The 15,742-nt window shown below is 49.9% G+C and overlaps 1 protein-coding gene across 2 annotated transcripts; it reads right to left on the bottom strand.

Moving 5' to 3' along the window:
- Positions 1 to 287: 287 nt before the first annotated feature.
- dact1 (dishevelled-binding antagonist of beta-catenin 1) lies at positions 288 to 12,342 on the bottom strand. Of its 2 annotated transcripts, none has more exons than XM_082515206.1 (4): positions 11,755 to 12,342; positions 7,667 to 7,802; positions 6,727 to 6,840; positions 288 to 4,609 (listed from the first exon to the last, which is right to left on the bottom strand). In XM_082515206.1, exons 1-4 carry the CDS (start codon positions 11,989 to 11,991, stop codon positions 2,601 to 2,603), a joined length of 2,496 nt encoding a protein of 831 aa, XP_082371332.1. In that variant the 5' UTR covers positions 11,992 to 12,342; the 3' UTR covers positions 288 to 2,600. The 2 variants fall into 2 exon arrangements, with proteins under 2 accessions (XP_082371332.1, XP_082371333.1); XM_082515207.1 differs by having other exon boundaries at positions 7,667 to 7,787; positions 11,755 to 12,341.
- Positions 12,343 to 15,742: the final 3,400 nt, after the last annotated feature.

Raw genomic sequence — 15,742 nt, 5'->3', positions numbered from 1 at the left:
CTCATCTGGACCTGAGTCATCTGATTGTGTCATCTTTGCCTCATAAAGCACCTCAGAGCGACTGTTGTTGTGATTTGTTGCTAGATGTAGAAAGCTGTGTTGTCTGTCCGGCTCAGCGATCCGCAGGCCGAACGGTGAAAAATGTGCCGATAAAAAGGTTCGATGCAAAGGTCAGAAGTGTGACGCAGCTTAAAACACTTGTGATCAGGCTGAGCAGCAAACAGGAGCTTACAGCTGGGACAAAGCCCTCACGGGTCAGAGGCAACACAGAGTCAGGACACGGGCGCTGAAAGTCCACATTTAATGAAGCATAGAAGGTAAAGCACCATTGTTGCCATACACAGGTTTTATACACAAATCAGTAACAGTCGTCTCCAGCTGCATATGTGAACATTTACAGAGTGGAGGTGGTGCAGGAAAAAACAAATAGCTCAACACAAAGGCAGAACAGCACATGGCAGCTTTAATGAGCTTTATATGGCTTTTAAAAGCTGAGGAGCTATTTATATCCTGAACATGTAAACTGTGGCCCCGACCAATGAGAAGAGAGGACTGGAAACTGAAACCTCTCGAATATCTTATTTGAATCCTCTTCGTTCCGTCATCGCAGAATCAGATGAGACGACGGAGGAGAGTGCGTGAAACATCCCTGCAGGACACGTTTAGCACAAACACGTCCACAAGCAGAGCTGAAAACTGACATTCAACCGACGTCCACAGACCTCACACACTGATACTCGTGTCAGAGTTTGATTACAGGATAAAAACGGGAGAAAACCACAGAGTTTCCATTTCTGTGTCTACATCCTTAAACATTTCCTGCTTCCAGCTGAGCTCGGTAAACACGCTGCTGTGTAACTGTTAGTATAAAAAACAGATGCAGTAGAAACATTTGTGTTAAAAAGTTAGACTCGAGTATAAAGTCATAAAAGCCCAGATCAGAACCTGTCAGTACCATGTCGGCTTTTCTCAATGCACCAAGCAAATATATTAGGCTTTAAATAGATTTCATCAAAAACATCTCAGGACCTGAAAAAGAGAGAAGCATTTACAGGCATTTGGCGTGCTGCGCAACAGCAAAGGTCACGTGATAATAAATACAAACCAAGGCTACATACAAACAACAGAACACCAGCGTTACGCCGCCGCCCTGTCCGCTGACAGCTCATCTCAAAGTGCAGGAAATAAAAAGGTTACTGTGGTGAGAACCTCCTCAAACCTCACACCAGGTTTTAAAGGAGTCCAACAGAGCCGCAGTGACGAAGAACCACGGCAGGAACCACCGTGGGAACCACGGCTGGAACCACCGCGGGAACCAGGGTCCAAATTAAGCTCAAAGAGCCAAAAAGTCCAGAAGTCTGACGGCAGAAAGTTCTAGACTAATTTCCTGCATTACAATCAATTTTTTAAAAAGGCAAAAAGGTCCAGCGTGAAGCTACAGGAGGAACCTGCTGACAGTCCACGCCTCGAAGTCGGAGAACCCCAAAAATGTCACTGTGTTCCTCATTATTTTGTCCTGACACACATAACAAACCGGAGGAACTCTCACTGCCCGGACAGACCCTGGACAATCAGTCCCTTCAAGTTCTTGGACTTTTGGTGGAACGTTGGAGAAACTCTGAGGAACCAGACTAAAGTTCCACTTCTAGAACAGATCAGAGGACACAAGGCTCGAGTCCAGGTTGCTTCTGACAAATATGTCGTCCGACCAAACCGCCGCCACCGGATGTTTCCACACATTTGCTCTAAATTATTTCTGGTTTAATCAGTGAGTGACGCTGTTGTCAGTGAATCTATCACGACTCAGGTCCACTGCTTGGCACAGACCGAGGAACCAATCGGGGAAGCCAGACGGTGGTGGCGAAGGCGGCCTTCAACGCGTTTGAAGCAGTGCGGTTCCGGGTTCAGCCGAGTCACGTGTTGGACCAAAGTAAGGACAGTAAAGTGATTGGCTGGACCCAAACCACACCTTCACGTCATTACAGAAACAAAGCATCTCATGCTGCGTTTGAGGGAAGTTGGAAATAGAAAACTTTTACAATCAAAGCGTTTTTAGATTTTTGGATTGTAAGAACAGTGAAAGGATGAAATTCAAAGATGCTTTTTTAAGTTTAAGAAAATTATGCTTGTTTATACATTTCCTACTTTAACCGATGTTAATTTCTTTGATGTCCTGAACTATTGTACCCAGAGTCCAGGTGAATCACTCAGTGTTGACCTTCAGGTTGCTTCCCTAGATTTCTGAAGAGTGGGACCAGTAAGCAGGTGGTGTGGTTTCCAATCAGGTGGCCTGGTTTGTCGCATTTAAAAATGACAGTGAAGACCACAAGCAGGGGAAGAAACACATTTACTAGGTCACCGAGCTGAGCTCGACTGTGTTTGCCTAAAATGTACTTTAATTACAAAAGATCCAATCAGAACGGTTTATTTGTAGGGAATCAACAGATAAACCAGGTGAACCAAACTGTGCCGCCACCCTGCGTCTGTCCACCGGGTTAGTGTTGGAAAGAGTCGGGTCTGGGCTGGGTAAACTGGGTTTGGGTCAGGCCCACCTGAGGCACGTGGGTAAGGCAGGTGTGGCTACGGTCCAGTCTGGGAGGTTACACGGTGGTCATGAGCTTCAGCGAGCCCGACCTGAATCGCAGGATCTTCTTCTTCAGGTTGTGAGATGCCTTAATCTTAACAAAAGCCTTTGCCTGAGCTGACATAATTTCCTGCCCCGTCGCCCTGACCCCAGCTCCCCCCAGCTGGCCCCGCCCCCTGCCCATGCCTCCCCCACCACTCTCCTCCGTATCGCTGGTGTTGGTGCTCTCCTCCACGCACTCCTCCTCACTGGACTCGCTGTCTCCAAAGCAGTTTGTGGTGTAGTTCGACCTCTCGTCTTCACTGGTGTCCACGATGGTGGAGTGAAAGAGTGAGGCGCACTCAGCTGAGTACTCGGAGTCACTTCCTGCTGTGTATGAGTACGGGCTGGTCAGCCGCGCTCCGGCGGGCGGGTACACGCTGCTGTTCAGCAGCTCCTTTCTCTGACGCCGCTGAGCACGTCTAAACGCCTCGTCGTACGGGACTTCCATCATGGCTCGTAACCGCCGGTAATCGTTCCTTTTGTACTTTGGTTTGGCCACGACCACGACCTGGTTGCGTCCGTGGTGATGGTGGTGGTTACCACTGCAGCAGTGATGGTTTCCATGGTGATGGTGCTTGGATATGCTCGGTCGTGCGCCGTGTAGTGCCGATGGGGGCTGTCTGTCCAGCACTCTGCCTTCTGGGATGGATGCAGGTAGGCGCTTTATTCTTGAGGAAGCAAATCTCTTGGAGACTTTAACGTGGGCGGAGCCTCCATCTTCCAGGAGGCGGGACCTGTGGCGGAGTTTGTCCTGTCTTCTCTCTGGTGGAGGCTCGCTGTGCTCAGAGACATGACTCGTCTTCATCGATGAGCTCCTCACCTTCACATTCTTGAAGCCGCCCTTGCGAAGTCTGTGCTGGTGGGCGGGGACATACCTGTTGGTAACCGTGTGACAGCTTCCTCCTTCGGCGGCTGCTTCGTCCTGACTCTGGGAGGAGGACCCCACACTGGTGAGCTCCAGTGCTGACCTTCCTGTTCCTGGACTATTCCTGGGAGTACTCGACTGTGTTTTCATGACTGGAGCAGATTTCAGGAACATCTCCTGGTCCGGGGGGCAACATGGCGGTTTGACCTCATTGGGGGCGGGGTTAGCTTTGGGACTGCCCAGGTCCCTGAAGTTTTTAGGGAGAGTTTTGGCAGACAGCGTGGCGTGAGGAAGATCTGCTTTGCTCTTCTTTCTCAGACTGTTGGTGCTGCTGTCATGGTTGTTGGCAGTGCAGCTGCTCTGTACGTCGTACCGAAGAGGAGAGCCGGACTCGCCGCTGCCCCTCCTGAAGCCATCGTGCGTCGCCTCAAAGCCGCCATCCTTCAGTACGCTCTGGGTCTCCTGCTCCTCCAGTTTCCCGTCCACAGACCACTGCCTCTGTGGAGACGAGGTCCCAGCTCCCTCTGCCGATGTTCCTCTAGCCGTCCACAAGGCTTTAAATTCGGATGCACTCAGAGTCCCAAAACCAGAGCCAGGGCCGGACACCTGCCTCACACACAGACTAGCCTGCCTGAGGATGCTCTTTGAGGGGTCGGTGCTGATGCTGGTCCTGGGTTTGCTGGTCCTGATTGGCTGGGCCTTCCTCTGGAGCAGACTGTAGATGTAGCTGTCCAGTCGCTTATGGGAAGGAGTCTGTGAGGAGGAGGCCGGCCAGGAGTAGCTCTGAGATACATGGGGGGCTGAAACAGAGGGGGGAAGAGCTGAGGTGTCTGCCTCATCTCTGCCGGGACCTCCGAAACCCAACATCTGCAGAAAGGCGGGGCTTTGGACCACCACGGCGTGCAGAGGACTCGGGTAGCGATAAACATCGTTGCCATTTCGGGCCACCAGGTCACAGTGGTATTTAGACTGAGGCTCAGTGGAAAGAAAGGACGAGGCTGCATCCACAGTGGGCGGGTTTGGAGCCGAGAGCGAGCGGCGGACCGTGCCAGAAGACGATGACTCATCACAAAGCCCTCCAACCAGGACGTCACACTCCAAACAGCTGGCCAGCTCATCTGCAGACAGAAAGAAGGCGACATTAGCGAGCAGTCAGGGGTGTTCGTTTACATGGCGAGCGCGTGTGATGGTGAGCGTGTGCCCTCCCCTCACAGCTTCAAACGTAAACACGGTGAGCTTATTTTAACGCCGCTGTGTTTGCTAACAGCTGACAGGAAGTTCAGGGAGAGCGGGCCGTTTCCAGGCAGCGCTGCTCTGACGAAATGCTCGGCTGTTTGGGTCGCTGTGGAAGCTCGGGCATTAGTAAGTGGAACATTCTTTCAGTGGAGACAGTGTGCTGTGAAACGCTAACCCTCCACACCCACTGCTCTCCCTGCAGTGGAAATCAGACTGAACACAGCGTAACCGCATGGGCCGCCTCACGGCCGAAAACGCCGTTTATTCAGCAGCTGAAGTCTGAGAACAAAGCCGAAGCTCCGCCGACCTCGCGGGGCCAACGAGAACGCCCACGCTCGCACATCAGACACAAACACGACCAGCGGCTCGATCGGCTTCACAGCAGCTCTGAGCTCCCACAGGAAGGATGGCGGAGCTACGAGGCATCCACACACACAGAAAACACACACACACACACACACAGAAAACACACACACAGAAAACACACACACACACACACACACAGAAAACACACACACACACACACACACACAGAAAACACACACACACACACACAGAAAACACACACACACACACACACACAGAAAACACACACACACACACACACACACACACAGAAAACACACACACACACAGAAAACACACACACACACACACACACAGAAAACACACACACACACAGAAAAAGCACACACACACAGCTTCCACAGCGACCCAAACAACACACACACAGGTTGTTACTCCACTGTGATGGGCGGAGCATTAAAGTGTGGCGGCGCTCTGGCAGGCGTCGGTCAGCTGCAGCCGATAACGTTAATGAAGCGTCGCTGATGTCTTTCTCGCTGTGATGCGCCGCGCTCTGCAGCGGGGTTGGGTCTCACGCCGGCACTCGGGGGCTTCGTGGACACAAATAATCAGAGAGGCAGGAATGAAAGAGAGCATGAAGCGGACGTGCAGACGGCCCGCGGTGCCTGAACATGACCATAGAAGGTGACGCTGCAGCGTCTGGCGGTGCGTTCGGGCTGGTCGTGGAGTACTTGTTGCTGCAGATCGGTCGCACAGAGACAGAAATGCGTGGGCGTGTTCACGCCGCTTATCTGATGATGTGTTAGTGCCAAGTATGAGCAGTGCCTCAGGAAGCCTGCAGCGCTCGAGGTTTGTTTAAAGGAATCTTCTCTGTGCTGCCAGAGGAAGCCGGCAGACTCCCGCTGGAGGTCAAAGGTCACAGAGTGGCTCATTTTAATGCAGACAGACTGGCTTTGGGGCGCTTTTTCAGCGTCCTGTGGGATCTGCAGGCTTTGCTCACGCTGAGCAGCGAGACTTTAAACTGATGTTAGTTAAAGTGCTCCACGAGGTCTGCATCTTTCAGCCTCAACAATCACAGTCCAGCCTCCAAACATCCCCAGCTGTGACCCAACACATCCTTAGAGACATGCATCTCGAGGACATCTTGATGAGCGCGAGGAGGCTGCAGGCCTGCTGTAACCGAGGACCGAGCTGGTCCTCCACAGCTCCACAGCCAGCCGCTTCTAAACCAGCTGCCATCATCAGGAATCTAACACGTCCACCCAGTAATCTGAAAGCTTTTATTCTGAAAGTCCAAGTCCTCCTCTGTGTGTGTGTTTGTGTGTGTGTGTGTGTGTGTGTGGGGGGGGGGGGGGCGGTGTCAAGTCACTGTGTGTGTGTTTATACATCAAAGTGACCAAATGGATAGTTGAGTCATGTGACATCAAAGAGCAGAGGTGAGGAGGGGCTGTGTGTGACCTCACAACAATCAGCTGTTTGGCAAACAGCTGCAGCAGCTGCAGCAGCGCACATCTGGACGCCACGCTTGTTGCCTTGAACGAACGTTTTAGGGTCCGCGGCAGGAAGTGGCACAGCAGATTTTGATCGGACGGTTTTCATCAGCACGGGTCTGTGCGAGGTCACGGCAACTTCCACCATCTTTTACATACAGTCTATGAACAGAGTGGCGTTTCCGCCTAGAGGGCACGGGTACCTGTGGACGGCAGGCGTCCGTCGGCGTCGGCCGTCGAGCAGAAACATTCGCTGAAGACCGAGTTAGACGAGTTGGAGAGCGAGCCGGACACGGCGTCGCTGAGGTCGTAGAAACCTGAGGGAGGGAGGAGGCGGGATTAACAAAGCTCAAATTTACATCTATCGTCATGGCAACAGTTAAAGACCTCACTTTCAATCTGACATTTTTTATTTTGAAACTTTTTCTGCTCAGCTCAAAACTTCTGAATCTGAAAAATCATCTCACTTCCTGTTTAATCAGTTTAACCTCCACCAGTCTCAGCGTGCACACACACACACACACACACACAGACACAGACACACAGACGCGCACACACACACAGACACAGACACACAGACGCGCACACACACAGACGCGCACACACACAGACACACAGACGCGCACACACACAGACACACACACACACACACAGACGCAGACACACACACACACAGACGCGCACACACACACACACACACACACGCACACACACACACACAGACGCAGACACACACACACGCACACACACACAGACACAGACGCGCACACACACACACAGACACACACACACAGACGCACACACACACACACACACAGACGCACACGCGCAGACGCACACACGCAGACGCACACACACACAGACACACAGACACGCACACGCACACACACACAGACGCACACACACACACACACGCACACAGACGCACACACACACAGACACACAGACACGCACACACACACAGACGCACACACACACAGACACACAGACACGCACACACACACAGACGCAGACACACACACACACACAGACGCACACACACACACACACACACACACACAGACACGCACACAGACGCAGACGCACACACGCACAGACGCAGACGCACACACACACACGCACACAGACACACACACAGCGTACCTGAGCTCGGTCGGCTGTCGGGCTCATGTGACGTCCCGGTGTCCAATCGCAGGTCACTGATTTGTCGGTCGAGCTCCTGCAGCTGAGCAATGAGGCCGGCGTCCCGCCTCCTCAAACAGTTCTGACACACAAACAGCTGAGATCGCACACCGCCGTGACAACAACACACAACAACAACCACAGTCTGAATGACTAACAGAGAATAAAAGGGGACAATCTGGACTTTTGATTTATGTTATTCACAGACGACCTTTGACCTTTGTATTAAAATCAGTCAAAAGTATTTTTCTTCATTTTAAAAACATTTTTATGGTTTTTATCTTTGAGGTTTCTGAACTTTTAAATCTGGACTTTTGTGTTTTTGTCATCACGTGTGCAGCAAAAGTCAAACTCAACTTTTCTCTTTTCACGTATTTCTAAAAAAAAATTTTTCTCTTTATTTTCAGGTTTTTATTTTCAGGCTCGAACTTTTTTCTTGTTTTGTTTTAACTGTCAAAAAAAGACCCTCCATCTGAGGGTTTCCTCTTCATCGCCGTGGGGTCCGCTGTTTCCTGTTTCGTCTCTGCTCCGAACAGCAGAAGAAGAACAGGAGCACTCATCCCAGAGAGAACACACCTGAGATCAGCTGAAAGATCAAACTTCAGGAGCACGCAAGGGAGGCGGAGCTGATGTGAAGACCTCAGACTCAGAGCAGTAACGCTGCCCCTGATTGGTCCTGCTTATAAAAATAAAAGCTTTGAGCACAAACAGAAGAAAACCAGAGACTCTTATCAGTGTGAGACCAGACACTGAAGGTCAGAGGTCACAGAGACACCAAAGATCCTGGATGGTCATAGGACAGACCACCGGGCCTCAGACCGTAAGATTATTGATTACTGATTATTGATGGAAGAACAGGAAGCAGCTCAGACTTCAGACAAATCAGCGTCGACTTCACAGGAAGTACCAGCTGACTCTAACATCCAAAATCACCTCAAACATTTTTCACATCGAAACGTCCTGAAAGGCTTTAAGGACAAACAGGAAGTCATGTGACAAAACATGTCGCTATAAACAGAGACCGAAGGTAACAAACTGACACACACACACACAAACACACACACACACACACACAGGCTGAAGCAGCCCCTCCCCCGCTACAATGGAAAACATACGGGCTATGCGGCGCTGCTGCGGGTCATGTGCTGCATTCCTGCAACTGAACTGCAACACACACACAGCTGCTGCCACCAATACATCATCAATAGTCAATCAATAATAAAGGATCATGTGTGTGTGTGTGTGTGTGTGTGTGTGTGTGTGTGTGTAACCCATCCAGCTGTTTTCTCTATCAGCTGCCTGCTGGCTTCAGTCTCCACGTGGTGATATTTTAAACCAATCGGGACGAAGCGGCTTCGGTCAGATCGATGCTGAGGCTAAACACTACCTCACACACACACGCAGCCGTCCTGCAGCACTGAGCATGCTCCAACTATAAAACACACATAGAGGACTTAAAGGTTTAAATTCACTATCTACCTGACACCATTCAAAAAACACAGATTTTAGCTCAGAGTGGCTTCAGTGGCCCAGTTAATGCCCGAAAAGACACAAAAACACAAACGAATCGGGACAGCCCACCTGTTCGCCCAGGTAACACTGTTTCTACTCGTAGCTTGCTGTATGTCTGCTCATTCAGCTTTACGAATTCACCCTAAGAAACGTTTAAAGGACCTCTGTGAGCCTTCAAAATAAAAGCCTGCCTCTTCACCATCATGCTGTTCCAATAAAGAGTGAAGAGCTGACCTCATGACTGCGTCGGTCCTCAGCGCTTTAATGTGCAGCAGCACGAGCTCCGTTTCAAGCCTGGAAGCTCCTCCCTGCTGCGTTCAAACGCTCTGCAGCCCACCACAGAGCAGCCAATCAGGCGCCAGCGTCGGTCTGATCGTAAAAACAGAGCTGATGTCACAAATCAATCAGCTGTTCCAAAAAGAACAAAAACACCATGTTTAACGACACTGATGTCCCTATAAAGTTACAGGTTACTGTAATCAGATTACTCTGTTTCGACACCTGTGCAGCGATCGGCTGGTTTCAGTGAAGAAGCTCGAGCGGCACTGCGGCCGACGGTCTGCACAAGCCGACAGCGAGCGGCATGAGCCACGGGCCAATCAGAAACCTCCAAACAGCAACATGGCGCCCAGCCTGACATCACAGCAGTACATACTACAGTACAGTACACACAGTGCTACTGCACACAGTACACACAGTACACACAATACTACTGCACACAGGACAGTACACAGTAGGTCAGAGGTCAGAGTAGCCACTCGGTTCAGAGTTTGTGGACATTACGGATCGGACCAGAATAGCTGTGAGACACAGAGCGTTCTGAGCGCACTCAGTCCGTTCTGAGTCTGATTTTAGAGAATGAGTCAGCCGCCTGGTTTGTGTCTCAGCTGAAAGTCGAGCTGCAGAGTTTCCAGCCGCTCGCAGGAATCTCCATTTGTTCGTAAGGGGAGGGGCAGGGCTGAATGTGGTGGGAGGTGGGGGGTCACTAATGCGATCCAGACTGCGAGGAAGAGCTTCAGCTGCAGGACAGACAGCAAACAAATGCTCGACCAGCTCAGACATGTGAGCCGGGAGCAGATCTGAGGTCAGATCCTGGACAAGAACACAGCGCCCGCATGTCCAGGCTTCCCAACGTGCACCTGAATGCGCCTTGACCGAGCAGATGAAGACGAGGAGACTCTTCCTCCCCTCTGTGCGCCTCCATCCTGTTTGACTTCACGCCCACACTTCAAAGCTCTTACTGACACGCCGGCGTGTGAGGAGCGGCACCTGAACGCAGCACGGGGACAACAGCTGACGGTCAACTGACAGGAAGTGCTCTCAGTGGAGATCCAAGTGAAGGCCGGGCCCGTTCCAGCGTTTCCACATCTTCAGCTTCAGCCTGACATCAACCTCGGTGTGACATCACTTCCTGTTTTTCTTCTTCCCAACTTGAAGCTTCCTTGGTCTCTGACCTTTGACCTTTTTGGTTTTAGCTTCACGTCAGCCTGAAGCTGTGTTCGTGCGCCTGTGTTTGGGTCAGTGAAGCTCTGGATTGTGGGAATGAGGCACATGATTGGTTGCAGCCGTCCACGTGATGCCGAAGTTTGAGCGACAAAACAGCCGATTTAGATGTGCCTCACACCTTCACTTCCAGCTCCGCCCTCAGTGAACACCTTCCTGATATGTTTCTGAACTCAGTCGCTCATTTCAGGTGACGCCGACTCAAACAGGAAGTCCAGGTTTGTGCAGGTACGCAGATGTTCTCAAGTCCGACAACAGAGCAGGAGACATTCAGCCACAGAGGTGTGACTGTCCCACAACTGATGTAGGAGGCGTGGCCTGACAACAGGTGATTTTCCAATCTGATGGATCAGCAGCTTTGAGGCCTCATAGAAAATCTTCGGGAAAAATCAGAAGCCTGTTCCTCTTCCTCTGATAAATTATCGCCATGGGAACCACTGCTCTAGCATACCTGCCACAGGTGAGCTGATCTCAGGTCAGCCTGAGGAGTTCCTCAGGGCTCTGTGCTCAGTCCTCATCTCATCTCTGTCTGCTGCACACCCACTGTGAGGTTCCGCCTCCTCGTCTCTGCTGTTACCGATCGATCGATCAATTCTGTGTTTTCGCTGATTTTAACCTAAAATTTAAATTTAATAACTCGATTTTCTGAAACCCGCCCAGCAGGTTCAAATTCACCAGAAAGAAATAATTGATTTTGAATATTTATTGATGTAAATAACAACATAAAGTTATTTCTTTATGATAACATAATGATGCATAATGATAAAATAAGTTTGTTTTACTCATTTTAATATAAACGTATACTTTTAATTATTAATGAACGACATTCTTTTCTTTCACAAACACATTTTTAGTGTTTTTCATGTAAAATATGGAGAAGTGTAAATATTAAATGGTTTTTGCTCACATGTCATGGGAGATGATCAGCTGACTACCTGCAGCTCTGCACGTGACCGTCAGGCTGACCACTCCCTGCACCCTGACCCAGGCTCACAGAGGTCAGAGGTCATAGACAGACACAGGTGAGGACCTACCAGCTGTTTCCGGAGCAGCAGGATGTTCCCCTCCAGCAGTTTCTCCTCCGAGCTCAGCTGAGCCTCTCGCCGTTGCCGCTCCTCCTCCTCTCGCGGCTCCCGGAGCTCCAGCGCGGCCCGGACCAGCACCTCTTGCCGCCGCCGCAGGAGCTCCAGCTCCCCGAGCCCGGACACGGAGGCCTCCAACCGCTCTCGGACCGCCGCTTTGTCCCGCCTGGAGGTCCCGGACGGCAGCATCTCCCAACAGAGCTCAGGGCGGGAGCATCCCGCGGAGACACACCTGCCGAGCCCACCTGGACCTCACCTGAAAGCCCCGGAGCGCGAACCGGGCCCTCAGGTCTCCGCCGGTGCCGTCCGCAATACGCTGCGGGGTGTCCTCGAGCGGTCCGCAGGGAGCTCCGAGCCTCCCCGGAGCCGCCGCACGCACAGAACCCGAGAGAAGGCGCAGAGATGCGGGCAGAGCTGGGAGCTGCTGGCGCCACCGAAGCTCCGAACACACTGAACCTCCGCTGCGCTCTCTACCGCTAAACCCCGCCCCCTGTATACAGACAAGCCCAGCAGACAAACGCGCGCTTCCTTTCCTCTCCTTCAAAATAAAAATACCTCAGTTTCACTTTTTATACTGCAGAAGAGCTCATTCCATACCCCTAAAGGATACGCACGCTGTGAACCAAGAACACGATTCAAGCTTTCATGTAGATTTTGAAAATGTGTTTTGAGACTTGATTTTTGAAGAAATTCAAATTCAAATTTTATTTGTCACGTACACAGTCATACACAGTACGATATGTAGTGAAATGCTTGGACAACTGCTCGTGACCTAAAGAAAACAAAAAAGGAAAAGGCTATGAATAAGATAGGAAATAAATATGAAAAATTAAAAAGGGTAAATTTAACTAGGAAGGAATAAAATATAAATTAAGGTTAAAAATGAAATAACTGTACAACACAAATTAGAATGAAGGGTAAATTTAACTGGGAAAGAATAAGATAAAATATATAAATTAAAGTTGAAAATAAAATAACTGTACAACAAAATACACAATATAGAACTATATAAGAATGTATGAAGAAATCTAAATATAAATAAATATATACACAATAACAGCAGCTGTACAAGTATTAACCGGAAATGAAGAATGTAGTGACCAGTGTTGTGCAATCCACATTATGTCTTGTGCAGTGCAAATATGCTTAAAGTGATTTAAGTGATGAAGTGAAAACAATGTCCAGTGTGTGTGTAAGAACTATATGTGTGGGTCAGTACTGTGTGGTGGTGTGATTGAGAGACCGTATCGCCTGCGGGAAGAAGCTCCTCCTCAGTCTCTCTGTGTTGGTCTTCAGGGAGCGGAATCGCTTTCCTGACCTCAACAGAGAGAACAGTCCATTGTTGGGATGGCTGAGGTCCTTCACGATCTTCCTGGCCTTGGTCCAGCACCGCCTGCTGTAGATTGAGTGCATGTCAGGGAGCTCTGAGCGGATGGTGCGCTCAGCTGACCGCACAACCCTCTGTAGAGAAACGAGGCCCAATCGTCACAGTAAATATGAACAAACACAGTCATCAACATGAGCATCAGGACAGATGATCAATAATATCAGTCATAAAGTTCATTAAAACTACAAACACATTCGATCCTTTTCAGGAAATGAAGCATATAAAAGAGAAACCGTCCCAGTGGATAGTGAGCATGCTGAAATATGAATTTATTATCATTTACGTTTGTGTCTGCTGTCCTGATCTCTGCTCAGCTGTTTGCAGCAGAAACGAGTTTTTAACTTATGACTGGAGTCGAATGACTGCAGACGAGAGCAGCAAAAATACTGAACCACTGTCAAGGCTTTTATTTTAACATCGGACCGAGCATGGGGTTTTATTTTGGAGGGCGGAGTCAGGGCACTTCCTGCCTGATCATGTTAATTATCGTTGGCATGATGCGCTGCAACTCAGGCCGGTCTGTTCTCTGACGGTTTCCCGCAGGTCCTAAAGCCGTCAGCTATACGATGTTATTTATGGAACGCCAGGACTGCCATAATGAATTAATTAAATACACCATTAAATAATTAATTAAATGTGGCAATAATTAATTAAAATTGGAATTAATTAATTAAATAAATAGTTATGATATATGTAATTAATTAATTATTGACACATTTAATTAATTATTTATGTATTTCACGTTTTAATTAATTATTGACACATTTAATGAATTAATTATTGACATATTTAATTAATTATTTATGTATTTCACATTTAATTAATTATTGACACATTTAATTAATTATTTAATGATATATTTATTTATTTCATTTTGGCAGTCCTGACGCCTGGCTCTCATCATGAAATAATTTTATCTGTCAGCCTCACCCATCAAACTCAGGGGGCGGGGTTAACGCTGATCGAGTCAAAACCATTGCTTTGGCCTGGTGGCCATTGTTTCTAGCACACAACAACCGGCATGTGGAAGCTAACAGAACTGAGCTTTGAAAAACCCTGTTTGTGTGTTACCAAATACCGTTTTAATATTTTTTTAGCCGAGAATGTAGTGGTTTAATCTTCATGTGTCTGGTCGGTTTGTCAAGATACAGCCTCTTTGCAAAAGTGTTTCGATGATTTCGGAGATGTCGTCCCAGTCTCACGGCAAAGCGTGGGATAGACCCGCTCTCCTCGCAAGCAATCCCACCGACAAAGCGCAGGCCCCGGTACACAGCTGTAGTAACCCCCGCTGACTTCTTTTACTGAGGTTATATTTATCGGTGTTTTATTTCCTGATGTTCTTATGTGTCCTACGTGTTTCAGTCGCCAATTCTGAATTATAACTAACATTAAAAACATGTTTAAGGAGGAGAGAGAGCAAATAAATCTGTTTAACATCTGATCTTTGGGTTTTTGTTCAGTAATCAGCGTGACCTGTGTATAAACACATAAAAGAGATAACGTTGGTGTTTCCGTCATGTAGTAACTGCTGGCTTTAACTGTACAAAGGTTGTTCGACACTATGAAACACATACAGACTTCATGATGTTCGGCTAATATTTTTATTGTGAATATTAATCATGCTGACCTCGCTCTGTACACCACGCAGCGAGGTCAGCATATCCACGATATCCTCAGCTCCATGAGTTAACACAAAAGTTTCCCAGCTGACTAACTGCCAACTATTCCAGAGACGTGAAAATATACAGCATAAAGAAAAGTGTAAGAGACTCAGCAGCAGATTAGAATAACAGTTTGTGGCGTGAATAAGACACGGCGGGACCACGGAGCAACGTTCAGAGTCATCTTTATTTACATCTCACCACACCACAACACCCCCAAACCCCTCAGTCCCCGTGTTTTTAACTAGGCGGGCGTGATTAAGGATGCCGTGCAGGTGCGTCCGCCCTCCCTGCGCGGCACCGCAGACCACGCCCCACCACATACCCCCATCGCCCGATTGAGGCCGGGGAGCCATCCGGCCGAACCTACTCCCCCACCGCCAGTGGGAGAGGGAATCAGCCCGGACAGCTGGCACCCCCAGGCCCCGGCCAAGCGACGGGGAGGTGCGAGTTCAGGCGGCCGCCCGCGAATCCAGCGGCGCAGGCAAAGCTGGTTCGGAAGTCGGACACGTGACAGGTGCACCCGGCGCGGCCGGCACAAGCGTGAGCCCCAGCTCACAGGTGGCTGGGCAGAGGTGTGGCGTGTACAGGCCTCTGGTGGTGGTGAGGCCGGTCTGGCGAGCACGGCGATCTCAAGCGTGGCGCCCGCCTCGCTCGCCAGTTCCACTCGAGCAAGCTCCCCTGGCACTGGGACCTCCAGCTCCTTGCGCGGCCCCTCCGTCACCGCTGTCGCTCCCTGCTGGAGCAGCCCATAGCGCGACTCCTCCGTCACTACTGCTCCCTCCGCCGCCACTCCCGGCTCGAGCAGCCCCTCGTGCAGCTCCTCTTTCTCCAACCGGCGCAGACCCTCGCGCACCTCGTCTGCCGCCTCCGGTTGGAGCGGCTCATCCAC

The sequence above is a fragment of the Aulonocara stuartgranti genome (assembly GCF_965226115.1).
Source record: "Aulonocara stuartgranti genome assembly, chromosome: 19".
NCBI lineage: Eukaryota > Metazoa > Chordata > Actinopteri > Cichliformes > Cichlidae > Aulonocara > Aulonocara stuartgranti.
The sequence above is the reverse complement of the archived record's forward strand: the minus strand, read 5'-3'. Positions and strand labels throughout refer to the sequence as shown.

What these genes read in the sequence shown, in the direction of transcription:
- dact1 (XM_082515206.1), bottom strand. Translation starts at nt 11,991, where the DNA reads ATGCTGCCGTCCGGGACCTCCAGGCGGGACAAAGCGGCGGTCCGAGAG. An exon ending in CGACAGCCGACCGAGCTCAG is followed by an intron (nt 6,841 to 7,666) that starts GTACGCTGTGTG and finishes TCCCTCCCTCAG; the next exon opens with GTTTCTACGACCTCAGCGAC. An exon ending in CGGACGCCTGCCGTCCACAG is followed by an intron (nt 4,610 to 6,726) that starts GTACCCGTGCCC and finishes TTCTGTCTGCAG; the next exon opens with ATGAGCTGGCCAGCTGTTTG.